Source organism: Protopterus annectens, chromosome 9.part0 (genome assembly GCF_019279795.1).
Source record: "Protopterus annectens isolate FY-2018-M chromosome 9.part0, PAN1.0, whole genome shotgun sequence".
NCBI classification, from domain to species: Eukaryota; Metazoa; Chordata; order Ceratodontiformes; family Protopteridae; genus Protopterus; species Protopterus annectens.
In genome coordinates, this window is record NC_056743.1 from 141,119,991 (window position 1) to 141,136,696 (window position 16,706).

Sequence of the window (16,706 nt, forward strand, 5' to 3'; positions counted from 1 at the left end):
GGGTCTGAGGATGTAGTCTAACATGGGAAATATTCCCACAGCATTTATGGGTCTGAGGATGTAGCCTAACATGGGAAATATTCCCACAGCATTTATGGGTCTGAGGATGTAGCCTAACATGCGAAATATTCCCACAGCATTTATGGGTCTGAGGATGTAGCCTAATATGGGAAATATTCCCACGGCAATTATGGGTCTGAGGATGTAGTCTAACATGGGAAATATTCCCACAGCATTTATGGGTCTGAGGATGTAGCCTAACATGCGAAATATTCCCACAGCATTTATGGGTCTGAGGATGTAGCCTAATATGGGAAATATTCCCACGGCAATTATGGGTCTGAGGATGTAGTCTAACATGGGAAATATTCCCACGGCATTTATGGGTCTGAGGATGTAGCCTAACATGGGAAATATTCCCACGGCATTTAAAACTAGTTCAGTACTAAACAAAACTACAATACAGAAGGATCCAGATACAGTCAGCAAAGGTCAAAATAGCAGATACACAAATAAACAAATGAATCATGAGCAAGTATGGTACCTTTCAGTGGTTCAAAGCAGTCAGTTCTTTGAAACTTTGTGAATAATGTGCATTGATAGCAATAAGATAAAAACACCACAAAACGAAATATTAAATCAGTTATTGTGAAGTAAAGATTGCAAAATTCCTGTCAGCCAGTGGCATGCCAGTCTTCCACATCACTTATGCTGTCATTATCATGACACTGTGATGTATGTGCAAATAAATGAACACAATACATACATTTAAGAAACCAAAAGGAGCAACTAGGCTGATGTAGAGTCACAAGTAGAAATGAAAGGCAAAATCCTCAGGTTAAAATCCAAATGAAAGGCAAAATCCTCAGGTTAAAATCCAACTTTAATTCCACTGCAGGTCAGATAAGCGCTTTCACTCATTCATTTGAGCTTCATCAGATACATTGTTTAGCAAGTATTACCGCCTAGCATTAGGGAGTGCAGGGCACCATTTGACTGCTTCTTTTACACTCATCTCAACAAGGTTCTAAAAACTGTGGTAAACATGGGACACGTGCATTTAGTGGCAATTTGGAACACACATTATGGGTACTGTCATGTGTTTTTATTACATGGATTCTCATATCAAATATCAAGATCTTGTTACCCACTATGACTCATTTCATCTGATCCCCCCAGAAGTACACAAAGGATGTCTTAAGTGTCTTGCTTTCTAGACATCACTGTTTTTTCTTTGCACCCATCATCCTCTGACCGTAGAGCTGACTCATTCATTCTTCTTGGCAGAGAGCTTTACAGCTTGTTCTTTCCCTGTTGTGAGGGTCAGTCATATAGCCATGGTCATCTAGTTCTTCTAGAAACTGTAAGTCTGCTCGTGGTTTTGCTACATATCGACTAATGTAGAATGTACTGCCTATATATTCTAAAGATTAACATATAATGTGCAGCTCTATACATTATGTAGACTAATGTATAATGTACAGCTCTATACATTTTATAGATTAATGTATAATGTGCAGCTGTATAAATTATACAGACTAGCATATAATGTATAGCTCTTAAAACTACAAAAGCTTCAGAAAAATATCTGTACCTTCTTCTTCTTGAATATCCCCATACTATCTTCCCATCTACTCTTCCTCATTCCTTTGTCTTTTTATGCTTCTACATTTTTATCTTTCTTTCTTTCATACTCTTTTTCCAAACACAATCCTACTTGTGCCTCCTTACCCATTGCTTTATATGTTTCTGCCTTTTAGCCATTCTTTTATTTATTGTTTTCCAACTGCAGTTGCCACCATTTCAACTATCACATTACCGGACAACAACTGAGCAGCCTGCCTACTATCTACTTGTGACATTTAAAACTGGTCTTCTGATGGCAAGAATAATGCATTTTTTTCTGTAAGAAAAAAAAATGGCTTTCTGTTTTGTGCACTAAAATAGCTAGGGTGAGTTATAGGATGACAGCCACCCTGGGCACCAAGTGATACCAGGCACGATCAGGTCTTCAGTGCATTACACCCATTCATAAATGACAGTGATGTGGACTGAAGTGATGCAGTGCTTTATCACTACATGTGTGTTGCATAAGCTACAAATATAGCAAGCAGTCTGCTATATTTTACAATTAGAGGTATTTTTTTTTTTTTTGCTTTTTATCTAAATTGACATGCTCTCTGTGTGGCATAAACTGTAGGAAACTGTTTAAAAATTATTTTTTGAACATATCTTAGAAAGAATGGATCTGGCTTGTTCCTCAAGCAGTATGGATTAGCAAAAACAGAAGAACAGACTTGGCTGGCTGTCTTATTCCTTAAATTAGGAGTGCTAGGTTAGGAAATGGCTCTAAAAAGCAAGTGCATCAGCCTGTGTTGTAGGCTAGGGATAAAACTGAGGAAGGAGAGGTAATGTGGCTTTTGCCTGCTTATATATCCCATGTGCATCCTATTTATAGAAAACTGTGGAAGCGAAGGAAAGCAGTCACCTGCTAGGAACATTGCACTGATAGAAGGGCCTAATCATTCACTTTACATAGTGACATCATTTTACTGCTTAGACAGCAAACCCAACTCTTTCCTAAGAGATATAAGCAGGAAAGAATTGGAGCAAAAATTTAAATAAATAAATAAATAACATCCTTTTTCCATGAAACTGACTCATCAGAAGCTAAATTCCAAATGAGGTTAAGTGTTTTTATTACACAGATTCTCAGCTCCTAGTTCATTATATTTTATAGACATTCAGAAAGTTGTGTCAGTGCACAGCCACTGTGTATTTTATTAGCATTCAACATTTTTTATGTTACAGAATTTATTTTGGGTTGGTTATCCTTTGGTGTTTTTCCTTACTGAAAAATTAAACAGCGGCTAACTGGAAATATAATATATAGGAACACAAGAACAAAACCCGGCAAGTGATCCTGGGGATCATAAGATGCCTAGCCAAATACCCCTTTAAAATCATGGGGATCATAAGATGCCTAGCCAAATACCCCTTTAAAATCATGGGGATCATGAGATGCCTAGCCAAATACCCCTTTAAAATCATGGGGATCATAAGATGCCTAGCCAAATACCCTTTAAAATCATGGGGATCATAAGATGCCTAGCCAAATATCCCTTTAAAATCATGGGGATCATAAGATACCTAGCCAAATACCCCTTTAAAATCATGGGGATCATAGGATGCCTAGCCAAATACACCTTTAAAATCATGGAGACCATAAGATGCCTAGACAAACACCCCTTTAAAATCATGGGAATCATAAGATGCCTAGCCAAATACCCCTTTAAAATCATAGGGATCATAAGATGCCTAGCCAAATACCCCTTCAAAATCATGGGGATCATAGGATGCCTAGTCAAGTACCCCTTTAAGCAGACACATTTCAAACTTCAAGCAGCCTTCTACAAGCATTTAATAGTGCTCTCCTACCATATTGAGCACGGCTGCACAGGGTTATGCACAGGACAACCCTGGTGTATATTTGTGTCTACGCATCCAATCATGAAGAGTCGTCTTAAAAGTAGTCAAAGCAGTACTTTGTTTGACCTTTAGCTTATTCCATTGACTGGGAATGCACTGGTGTTAGGTACTCAACCCAGTTAGTCTCATTCATTTGTTTGTTTGTGTGAATTTAAATTCCTGGTATGGGTCATCAAATAGGATTCGTAGCAGTGGCTAATTCCTCTTTTAATAAAGTTGCATGTATAGAAAAACATTTTTTGTTTCCATTTAGAAAACAGGTTAGAAGTGAAGGGAATATTTCACCAACTGGTCTCTTAAGCTTCACAAATTCATCTGTGGATATGATGCACTTTAACAAATGCATTTATTTATTTATCTATCTATTTGCATTTTGTTTACAGGGAAAGTCAATTGGGCCACTGAGAACCCATTTTCAGTGGAGGCCTGGGGAGAAGACTGAAATACATACAAAGATATATATATATATATATATATATATATATATATATATATATATATATATACAATGACATTCGCTTATTGCAGATTCGGCATTTTGGGTGCGGATTGCACTATAGTGGGGATCGGAAAATGGACCCTTTCCCCATTATAGTGCGATCTTGGAGTTAGTATATTAAAGTAGGGGGTGTGGGGGGTGCAGGGGGGCTTGTCCCCCTGTATTACACTTCATTAAACTTAGTATTCAAGATTTGTGTACGAAAATCAGTGAATCTGCTTTTCAATTTGCTGATTTTTGAACACTGGAAACTATCTCGGTTTTTGTGTTTTGTACTTACGATTCGCTCATACGAGCAATCACACAAGTGATTTTTGGCTATGTAAAGGTAAACATATATATATATATATATATATATATATATATATATATATATATATATATATATATATACATATATATATATATATATATATATATATATATACACACACACAATGATACAAAAGTATATACAAGAAAGGAAAAATACTAAAAATTAGATGACCTATAGCTGCAAGATAAACAACCAGGTGACATCAAAATAAAGACTGACATTGTATAAATTTCAAGATGTTAGAGTAGTAAGGATTTTCACACAATATTATTTTATAGTAATAAAAAAGGGTACAGCCTCCTGCCAGGTAAATGCTCCTATTCAAAAAGCAAATATAAAAAATCCAACAAGTGTAGAAAGGAGCGACGCTGATCTCTTTGGCACAAAAACCAAAAACTGTATTATAACAGAGTATTCAAGTCCCAAACAAAAGTGGTAATCCAGTAATGTCCAAGCAAGTGAACCACAAACACTAGTGGCTTAAAATCTTAGCAGCAAAAGTGCTTATCTGATGGAATAAAGATTTTAAGCCACTAGTGTTTGTGGTTCACTTGCCTGGACATTACTGGATTACCACTTTTGTTTTGGACTTGAATACTCTGTTATACATACAGTTTTTGGTTTTTGTGCCAAAGAGATCAGCGTCGCTCCTTTCTACACTTGTTGGATTATTTTATAGTAGATAAGAAAACATCACAGTAATACATATTCTAAGGTGGCTTGGTCCAGGTGAACCAAGGACTGTTTCATACTTTTCTGATGTTAAAAATGTCACATAAGGGACTCAGGATAAAGGATGGCTTGAGTACAAAGCCATCCACATCTGCATGCTGGGAGGCTTTAGTCCTTGAACTCCCTTACTTAATACAACATTCTATTAGGTTGCACAACCTCAGGGCTTGAAAATGATTTTTGAAGAAATGGTCTCTTAAATAAACAAGACTCAAATGCTTGTACAGTTACCAAAATATTTATTTAAGGCCCACTTTACTATTGTGAATAATTATCAATGGAATACAGCATGAGAGGAGTCAGGGCAAATTCTCACCTTTACTTAGCTCTGGGCCATACTTTCTGCAAGACATTATATATCAGATATCATCAGTGAGTAATTAGAAGTATATGTTAACAAGACACTTCTCATTTGTAAAACCGTCCTCTGATTTTTCTGAGTTTGATTTTTTACCTAGAAGGGTAAGTGATGTTCTAAGCAGTAGCAGTACTTCAGAGGGAAATAAATCTGGCTATGACACATAACTGCCAAGAACTGCACAAAGAATTATTAAAATATTTAAAAAAATCTTCTCTCTGCATGTCTGTCATGACATAACCTGATACTTTTCTTCTGCAAGTAATTTTAAAGTATAAAGTGTTGAACATGAGGGAAAAGGAAATTGCATAAACATATAAATTGTGGTACATAACTGTATGCATGCATTGTATAAAAGCTTTCATATGATTTGTGGACTTTAAAGTTGTTCCAAGTTGTGAAATGTGTTTGTCTAAGTATTGCTAAAAAGGGTTTTAAATGTAGTGGTCATTTGAAGGTGTTTCGAAAACAAACACAGATAGCTATGGCTGTTTCATAAGCACCGTTTATTACGACTTTCACAGTCTCAACCCTTTGCAATATACTGCCAGAAAAGAGTCAGTACAATTCAAAGTAAGGGAGGAATTTGTATGTTAGCCATGTGCAGATGGAAGAATAAGAGATTATTCACAAAAGCAACCTTACAAAAAAAGTAAGATCAGTAAAAGGGCTGCATCAGATTAAAAGAGGTTGGTCCTCATTTAACTCCAAGGAGCACAACAGATTTAATCCTGAAGATATTCATGGCTTTCTAAAGTTTATAAAGCAAAGACAGTCCATGGACCATAGTCATCTTAACATTATCCGCCCCTCAAAGAGCACCTGATGCCTCCAGATGGGCAAACAAGTCATGCCTTGGATGAATTTATGGATTTCTATTCATTCATCAAGGTTTGCCTTAAAGAAAGCTAAGGCATATCTAATACATTGAAAAGCGAAATCACTATGTTCATAGGTGTGTAACTAGGCTAATGGCCTTGGATCCTTTACAAGCTGGCCCATAGAAGTGCCCTGGCATCGTGCTGCCCAACGTTAGTTCTCAGGCATTAAGCTTAAGGCCATGGTTTCGACACCAGTCATTGGTCTCAGTGACGCTTTCTGTAGGATGTCTACATCACTTGGGGAGTTAATAATGACTCCCAGCTTGCAGTCGTCTGCGAACTTGGTCAGCCAGTGTCTAGTGAAGTACATGCCAAGTAGACCCACTGCAGTGATCCCTGGGATGAACTTTCTATTTCTCATCCACTCTTCAAGATTTCTCTTGAAGAGGGCCAGTGAGGTGCTCTGCTTGACATATATGAGAAGTCTATTCCAGAGCATGGGCAGTCTCTGGGTTATATACCTGCCCCTCCAACATGTTCTGTTGATTGTGTTAATGAAGTTGAGGTCTCTGGAGCATGTGGTGTGGAGGGATTTGGATTTCTTTAGATGTAGCATTTTTAACAGAGCTGGGTCAGACATGGCTTTGTAAGTCAAGCAGAGATCGCCTCTTAGTAGATGATATGAGACAGAGAATATCTGGAGTTTTTTTAGTCTGTCCATGTAGGACATGTGTTTAAGGCCTAGGAACCTCTTCATGAGGTACTTTTGTGGCCTTTCCAGCTGTTGCATGTGTCTAGTGAAGTACATGCCAAATGGGGCATTATACTCGATGAGTGGTCTAATGAGGGAAGAGTAGAAAGACATAATGACCTCCTTCTTCCTGGATGCAAAACCCTTAGTAATGAGATGTGCCACATAGAAAGACTTTCTGACCACATTGACAATGTGGTGGTTGAAGGAGAAGTTGCTGTCAACCTGTGTCCCCAGATCTCTTATAACAACTTCAGTGTTCAGTGGGCTGATGACGCATTTTTTTGGCATTAAGCTTAAGGCCATGGTTTCGACACCAGTCATTGGTCTCAGTGAGGCTTTCTGTAGGATGTCTACATCACTTGGGGAGTTAATAATGACTCCCAGCTTGCAGTCGTCTGCGAACTTGGTCAGCCAGAGTCCATCTGTGTTGACCTAGACTTCCGGGAAGTAGATGCCAAACAGGAGAGTACTCAGGACTGATCCCTGTGGGACTCCACTCGTGACTGGTCAGCAGTCTGACTTGGAGTCCACTACTTTCTCACTGTGGGTTCTATCTTTAAGCCAATTTGCAACCCACCTAGTGATATGTTAGAAAATCTCAGTCAGTTCAAAAGAAAATTAAAGGAACATCCATCCATCCATCTATCTATCTGTCTATCTATCTATCTATCTATCTATCTATCTATCTATCTATCTATCTATCTATCTATCCATCCATGCATTTTTTCCCATTTTTGCAAAAGGATTTTTGGTGTCACTTCAACAGTAATAAACTACAGCCAATGTTCATATTGCCGAGTGGCTTGCCCTGCCACAGTTGTTCTTCCATACCATAAACACATACATGAATATGCATAAGCACTCACACTTGTGAGATTTTTAGTGTGCCCAATCCACCTACTGCACATGTTTGGAATGTGGGAGAAAACTGGAGCACCAAGAGAATACCCACATAAGCACAAGGAAGAGATGCCGACTTGGCACAGAAGGCCCCTCCTGAATATTAAATATGAAAGCAAATGTGTTAGAGATGCTGACTAATTAAATTCTTATATTCAGGCCATTCTGTTCAAACAATACTCTGGATTAGTGCTATATTTTTTACTTTTGAGTCGTATAAATATACATATATGATATATAGTGTGATCCTACTGTAATGCCAAAAACAAACTTTTTTTGCATTTATAAGTGTCCAACATCTGCAAAATAATTGCATATTTTCAGCTTTGTGTTATATATGTGTTATGTTTGCACTTACACATTGTAGAGTTTCTGTTTATTTCATGTTAGCCTGGATAGTTACTGAAAAGGGTCCATTATCAATCCACTCACACAACTAGCAAAATCAATAAATAAATATATATCACCCTGTTTTATATTTAAGAGAAGATTATTCCACAGAAGCACAGAGTGAAAAATCTGTCCCAAAAGACTGTGTTATGTATTTGATGATGGAGATTAAAATCTTAATTTGGGTATTTGTTTTGTGGAGGTGTAACAGCACAAAATACTAGACATAAATTGCTGCACTAATGGCTTTGAGAGACAGAAAACAGGAAGAGAGCATCAGTGCTCTTAGTCAAATGATCTTTTTAGTTAGAAACATGGAGTCTTTCTCTGTGATGCACTAGATAGATGCATAAACAAAAGTGACATGATACTTTCTTACTGGTCTGATCGTGGCAGAGTGTAAAGGAATGATAGCTAAAGGTAGGTATCATCCAGGTCAAAACTAATTAATTGGGCTAGAAAGAAAAATAGCCTAACTATTCTCTATGTAGCTGCTAAGATCTTTGATGACCATATCAGCCTGGGGCAGGGTGCTGTCAGTATACTAAGCTGCTTTTAAAATTTGTTTACCAAAGTTAACAATGCTACACTGCTTTGCAGTTAATTTAAGCCTCCTTCTAAAACTACATTGATTCATTTAGTTAATCCCTTGCTATATTAGCACAATATCAAATACATACACACAGTTTGCAGTCACTGGACAAATTTAGCGATCCTTATGTCTTGGTTAGTGGTTTGGAGACCCAAGAAGTAGATGCTGAAAAGAAAGGGTCCACTACTGAACCCTGAGAAATGCCATTAATCAACTTTTTTGTTTTCTGATGTACTATCAGTTATTTCAATAATATGATTTCTATTTGTCAGTCAGATTGCTCTCCATTTTACAATGTATGGGTCTATACTTAGGCCTATAAGCCGATTAAAAAGTTCAGCTCTGCAAATGATGTCAAAGGCCATTATCTATGGTTTTAGTGACTTTCTCAAAGAAACTTACTAAACTAAGGAGACATGATCTTCCTTTGACAAAACAGCATTGCTGCAAGTTTAGATCAATAAGATTTCTTTTTTATATATCAGAACTTATAACATCAGATACAAGATGTTCATTGAAAATTATAGCGGAACAAGAGTAATTTATTCCAAAATATCTTCCAATGTTTCAGTCAAATTAAGCACAGTCATCCTTAATGATGAGAATGTGTACAAAGTGTATAAGAAAATGAAGTCAAGCTCCCAGTTTTAGTATACCCTGCAGAAGGGTAAGATACATGACTGGAGTTTATAGCTTAGACAACAACTGCACAGAAAAACAGAGTTATTTTTATTAAGAAAAGAATTTGTTTACTGATGTAAGACTGGAGTATGGTCAGCACACAGTATAACCCCTCTTTAGTTTGTCTTGAAATAACTGTTTTCCAATAATTGGAGAAACACTATGTGGCAGGTATAAAATAACCACACAGCACCAACAAATGAGAAGTAGCCCCAAAAAACCCTACTGCTCTGTACATCCAAAACTTGAAAAAAAAGAACCCCAAAATCTTTCACATGAAATGCAAATCCATCTCCAGTAATGTGTGAACAGTGCAGATGTGTCTACGACTTAAATATGCTGATTTATTCGTCAATGCACATAACCGTTCAAAGAATCACAAAGTATTGAACACTCAAAACTCAGAACTCCCTGGGTTTATATGATAAACTCAATGCCACCAACCACTGAGTTTGAATGATAGATAAAATTTAATGTGACCGAACCCTAATTTTGAATGATAAATTAAGCATAAGCAGTATTTTGACACTTAGAGCTTATAGGATTTGATTTTGATCTATTTTTGTTAGTTATTTTGTTGCATTTAGGTGGTGGTGCTGTGGTAGCGTTGTCGCCTCACAGTAAGACGCTGTCCGGTTCGATTCTCAGCTAGACCGTCTTCTGCGTGGAGACATGCGTGAATGGGCGTACCTTCGTTGAAGGTTGTGCGTCAGAGCTGGTAACTCGGCATGTAAAAATCAACTACCAATCATTAGCAGACCGGAGTTCCGCTGTGGCGACCCCTAACTGGGAAAAGCCGAAAGACACAAACAAACATTTTGTTGCATTTGCCAAATAACATGAAATATCTTGATGGATTTCTATGTAACCTTTTCTATCTCATTTCTTAGGAGGGTTCCTTTACATTTTTATTGTGATTAAATGTGCTATTTGTGCTGATTGGTTCTTACTGTACTTTCTTTCATCCTGAGTACAAGACTTCATCAGAAGCATGTATATTTCCTGGGACATTTGTTTGCCTCTGGCATTTTTTTTTTATTTTTTTTTTAAACACTCAAAACTGCTTTATGCTTTGAAAGGGCAAGAATGTTGCACCTCCTGATAAATCATATAATCCATTTTGCAGCCACAAAGCAGTGAATAAGTGAAAAATATATGAATTATTACACCTCTGACATTTTCCTGTTTTTCACTGGAAAGTAAATATTTTTCCCAAAACACATTGCTCAGAAGTATGTAACTGAAGCAGATGTGCTTTAGAATAATGTCAACATCACTGGTAGACACCTTAGAAACAGGACAAGGTAAAGATGATACTTTGTATACAATATTTTTATATTTGTATTTCCCTGCTTGGTGACTAGATACTGACAAACCAAGATTTAGGAATTAGTGAAGTTAATAATTTCAAACAAAGTGTGCAGGCAATCATACCACCTAATATATATGGATGAAACAGCTAACTGTATGTGAAGCCATTTGAATTCTCAGGCAATTAGTTATACCCAAAGTTAAAATTCATCAATAATGAAATGTTATGAAGTACAAATTACAGATTTTCAGGTAGTTAAATATAATATGAATCACTGGAGGATGGCCTGCACAAATATATCCCAACTTTGAATAATATAATTTGTTAAAAAAGTCATGTCATCTATAAAATTGCCACTTTATGGTAAATGCTAAACTGCATAGTGTTTGATGCTGGTGCAAGTCATTAAAACAAACTATAGTCAATGGCACATCTAGGCAGGCTCAGAACACATTATAGTGTGTGCTTTTCAAGCTTTGTTTAGGTTCGTAGGTCCTGTTTGTGCCTTCAAGGTTACCGCTGCTTATTCAGAATGTCCTCCATCAAATACATATTTTTTTTGCTTAATTGTAGGACACACTTCTTAGCAGAATTACCTGTACTAAAAAGCATGTTTTCCACCAACATGCACTGTCTGAGATTGGGTAGTTTGGCTGGGTTCTAGAAGGCACTATACTTGGTGTACAAAAATTGGTATAAAATTACAAAACTCTTGACTACATGACTGACTGTGGCAGACATAGCCACAGAAGAGAAAGCAGTTAGCCTTGGAAACATGGATTCATGTTTTCAATGAATGAATAAACAGAGATAACATATTCATTAGTACATAAAGACTTTAAGACACTACATCCAAGTGACGTTGAGATGATCGCATGCAGGGGAAACACTTTCCAGGAGATATGGAGACTGTTAGTGAGGTTATTATTAATAATGGATTATTAATAATGGGAAGCATTTTTATAATTTAGCAAAAACAGAAGATTAGATCATCCACAGAATTAGAGGCAAAGGTCTACCCTACTGTTGTACTTTGTTTATGTTGTAGGCAAACTAACAACTATATTTAAGGGACTGCACAAACTAAAATGTATCTATGAACTGTATAAAGATAATGAACAAAATGGCGGTGCGATGTAAACAGCTCAGAACAGGAGATCACGACTAGAAAAATAAGCAGATGTATATGATGAATACAAGGTCAGACAAGGGCTGATCTCTGGAAGTTAAGGCACCCAGATACTTAGTACAGCACTGGTGATATGGATTGAAAAGCAGGACAGAATTCTTTAGAAGGTAGGCAGTATTAAGAATTTAGAATACAACAACTCTGTTTTACGGCAGTACTGGGTAGTCTTGCTGTAGTTATTACTGGTGTAAGATGGGGATAGGGTACTACAGGGCAAAATCAGAAGGAGAGGAAGACAAATTAGGTGCCCTCTTTTCCGATGTGGAAATGTTTTATCATGCACTGACATCTTATTGCACCAACATTTTGTAGAACAGAATATCGTGAAAGTACTGATTATCAGGAAGACATCTGTTAGTGCTTGAATACTGGACTTAATAATACTATCCCGAGTGCAGAACAGAAATAGTAAGGTAATAATGTCGAAAGGAACTCTGGAGCAAAACTGCATTAACTGGGGAGGATGAAGTAATAGTTTTTTTTTTTTCTAAAGCACAAGTGAGGATACAATATAAGGTAAAAAGTGGGGGGGAAAGACAAAATACCACCCTTATGTTTATGATTTTTGGATTTCCAATATCTATGCTTGCAGTATGCCCCTGAAATGAGATTTAGGTGATTATTTTATTTCATACTAGAATGCCTGCCACAGCTATTGGTGCAGTGGGGAATCTGCCAAGGACTAGAAGCCCCCCTCAATGAACCATTTATCGCTCAGAAAGCTGTGCCAATAAGTAGAATGTCACCTCATAATCTGTTTCAGTATGGATTAGGCACACAAACCTGCAGTCATCCCAGACATGATGCAGTTGGTATCTCAAGTCCATTTTTGTCCTTGACTGCTACTCATGACATTCATGAGAACAAGCAATGGTTCCACTTTGACTGACTAATTTGACTCTAATGGCCAATACCACAACACCAAGGCTTAAAGAAGATAAATGCTATTAGTTCTACTCGCTAATCAAGATGGTAACGGCATTCTACTTTACATGTTTACTCAGGTGAGATAAATTCACAAATATTTCTGCAGTGATATATTACAAAATGGCATGCTTAGCATGGATTGTAGATAAATCATGTATTAAATGGCTTTCTGGAGAAGTTTAGAAGGCTGTACCTGTGGGGAAAGGAAGGATGCATTCTAGAAGGTAGAACGAAATTCAAAACATCCTGGCTATGGCTAGTGAGTAGATTAATGTGCTAAAGGAAGGCCCCCAGAATCGCACACATTTTGAGCTTTCCTTGCTGATAGAAACAGTTTATTTATGTTTTCCTGTAATGATACATTAGCTTGTATGGATAATTCTAACTTTAACGGTCTGCCCTGTTCTGCAATAAAACTCTACAATAATAATTATAAATAATAATTTATACAGTTGCATAATAAACCTTCTAAAAGTTATATCTAGAAAAATTAATTCCATGCCACATGCTAATCTTTTCAAGATGTAACTGAAACCAAGATCCAGTGGCCCAAATGGGACTGCAATAGGACATTCATAATGAGTTACTGTTAATGCAAACAAGCTACTAGACTTCTAGTACATCTGTGAACTCTAGCCTTATGCAATACATAAAAATAGCTTATCTTTATCACAGCAAGAAAATGACTACTTTTCCATACCCAGACCAGCATATTTTGATTATGTACAGTTATAAGACCATACATAATTGAGGGTTATCATAACAGGTGAAAAACATTCTTATTTAGTTTAAAATGCATATCTCAAAATGAGTCTGGTCATTTATGAAGTCTGTTATCATAAAGTAAGCATGTTATTTCCAATAGTAGAGATTCAGGTTTATTATGAAAAGATGACACAAATTTTCTTCAGAGTTCTGTCTTGTAGTTATCCCACTGTTCATAATTTAAGTTTTCTGGAAGTCTCTTGTCTAAGTTATTCAAAATACTTTTGTTTTGATCATAAAACCACGTCCTATAAAATAAATGGTTATTTTCTCAGTCTATCACAATGTTTCATCCTTGACACAGGACACAGTGACCATGGCCTGGTAAGAACTATGGAGGATATTTTGAGAAACAGGTCAGAAAATGGACTTAGGATTTTTGCTCTTCGTTAAGAATGTCAGATTCTGTTAGAGGATACAGGCTTTCATTAATCTGCTGTCCACAAGAGCTGGAGAGACGGACTGTGAACCTGACCTTACCATTTCTGTTGCCTTTTTGATACCATTTGACCAAATTTATAATGGGGTAATGCTGGTTTCTTGTATACGTTTAACAAAGTACATGCCTTTCATTCACACGCATGATCAGACAAAGATATAGTGAATGCACTCTAGTTTTCCTTACTTATGGTGCAGTGTCATTATGATCAATGTCACACACAAATCTTTGTTACATTTGTGGGACAACTGCACAATGCTTCAACTACAGGGGCCCAATATTATCAAATAGTATTTAAAAAGAATCTCTGTGAATACTGATAAAACATAGCTCATTATAAAAAATGTCATAAGACTACATCTGAACTATAACCACTATATTTGCAAGCCATCCCTTAAATTAAAATAAATAAAAAATAAAAATAGAGCTGCGCCTTTGACTCCTCGTGCCAATTAATATTCTGAAATTTCCTCCTGGAACCATAAACATCTTTCTTCAAGTCAAAGAATAAATACCATACACTATATTTTATGATCAAAAGCTTCCTGTTCTTAGTCACACAACAAAAGCTTTCTCTCTGCAGGATGAATTTTATTCATAATGCCTTACTCTATTACTTTTTGGTAGATGAGAATATTTCATCCACTTTCCAGAAATCTATGTTTTCATACATACTTACAGTCACACTTTCAAACAGATGATGGCAAAAATCACAAAAGTTCAGTTTTTCCTACTCCAGCAGGGACAATGCACTGAAAAGGAGAAGCTTAAAGTGTCTTAAATGATTCCTGCTGTTTTGACACTGCATGCTAATGAGACTAAACTAAAAGGCAAAAGCAACTAACCAAAAAGAAGCAATAAAACAAAATAAAAACAGCACTTACCTTACAAATCTACAAGAGGTGCTTTCTTCAGTAAGAGAACAAAAGACGTGGGAGTTGAGAAGCACACCCACACCTTCAATGGATGCCTGCCGTCCACTGGAAATATAAGCAGTGCAGACACACTATCAAAATATTACAATCTGTGCTACACTTATCTGCAACACTGAGGAGCAAGTGATGCCCTATGGTGGAGACACATTCAAGAAGAGACTAATCTTTCCAGAACACTTCTGCTTTGTCTTTTTTTTATAAAACTAAACAAAAAATAATGTGCTGAAAATTATACCCATAGTGTGAAATATAGCTGACTGGCAACTGTTCTCCTCAAAAATAAAAGGCTTACTACAGTACAATTTAAAATTCTCAAACAGGGAAAAGCAGAGATATCATTAATTAAAAATAAATATCAGCTCTAATAGTAGAGAGAGAGAGAGGGAAAGAGGAAAAAATATACCTTTCTTCCTCGCAGTGTCATCTGGATCCAGATTTCTGGTTACCGTGACAACCTTCAGAACTAGGTGGTTGCCCCCCTGTCGAATCATGTTCACCACTTGCCTGTGACCAACCTTAACTACATTTTCATTGTTAACCTGCAATAGATAAAGAAAGCCTATGTAGCACGTGAATTAAAAATGGAAATGACACATTTTGAAAAGAAGACATTGATATTCAAGTGAATTAAAAAAAAATTATTGCATTCCCCTGAGGTAAGACACTAGGAAGAACAAGCTAATTTAGTTTTAAGAGCTCTGTCTCACTGTCTATCATCCTCTGAGAACATGCACATTATTACACATCTGCTTCCAGTAAGACAGACACGTGCTTTTCTTTGTTTTAAATGTAAGGGAAAAATCAAAAAAATGTTCCACAGCATCCAAAATCAAAACACATGCTGCATGCTTTACTAGAACTAAGAACACAAAATGTTTAGAGACATGAACAAAAGTCAGATTTTAAGGTTGTACTTAAATTTTGTTAGAAAATTTCGTATGACTCATCCAGATAAATCAGAACTCATTTCATTTTCAACAGTAAAATAATACTGAGGAATAAGTGCCTTGCAGTGTGTCCAAAAATATCTTTGCAGCATTTGAAAGACTGTCTTTTATTGCTTCCCTTTTTGTAGTTATTAATCCTGACACAATTTTAACAATTTAAAGCAATGTTTTTCAAGGCATCCAGATATGTGAATATAGTAACATTATGGCAGCGTAAAAGTACATTAAAGTGACATCAAATAATGTGCATTCCAAACCAGTGGAAAAGATCGATATTGGGTAGCTTTGCGTAGTAGTTTTTTTCGTTCAAGAAGAAGACATCTTGATTGCATTGTGCATTTCTTTAGTTCAGGTTTAAAATAAACCAAAAAACAACGTGTTCCTCTACTGTATGCGAACCTGACTATATAACCATTATTCTTTCTGAAGAACATAGGGATATTGCTATAATTCTCAATATCATTCAGTGAACTTTTGAGCTGAATCTAGTGTAGATTTTAGTACATTGTTCCAACAAACTAGTGTTAATTGCATTCTAGAACCCCAGATGTAAGCCAAAATTTAATGTTAGTTTTTTTTTTCAAATTCAGTACAAATTTGAACACTTTACAAAAAGTGCTATAGCACTCGCAAATGTCCTTAATACTGCTTCTTAGGAAA

At 36.4% G+C, this 16,706-nt stretch overlaps 1 protein-coding gene across 1 annotated transcript in view; it reads right to left on the reverse strand.

Moving 5' to 3' along the window:
- The window catches only part of SHANK2 (SH3 and multiple ankyrin repeat domains 2), a gene marked incomplete at its 5' end in the record, with an annotated part of 750,291 nt that extends 734,617 nt beyond the window's left edge, over positions 1 to 15,674 (reverse strand). Inside the window, one exon of the mRNA XM_044082082.1 lies at positions 15,503 to 15,674. Coding sequence (XP_043938017.1) covers positions 15,503 to 15,674 — 172 coding nt within the window. The remainder of the gene's footprint in view (positions 1 to 15,502) is intronic.
- Between the last annotated feature and the right edge of the window lie 1,032 nt (positions 15,675 to 16,706).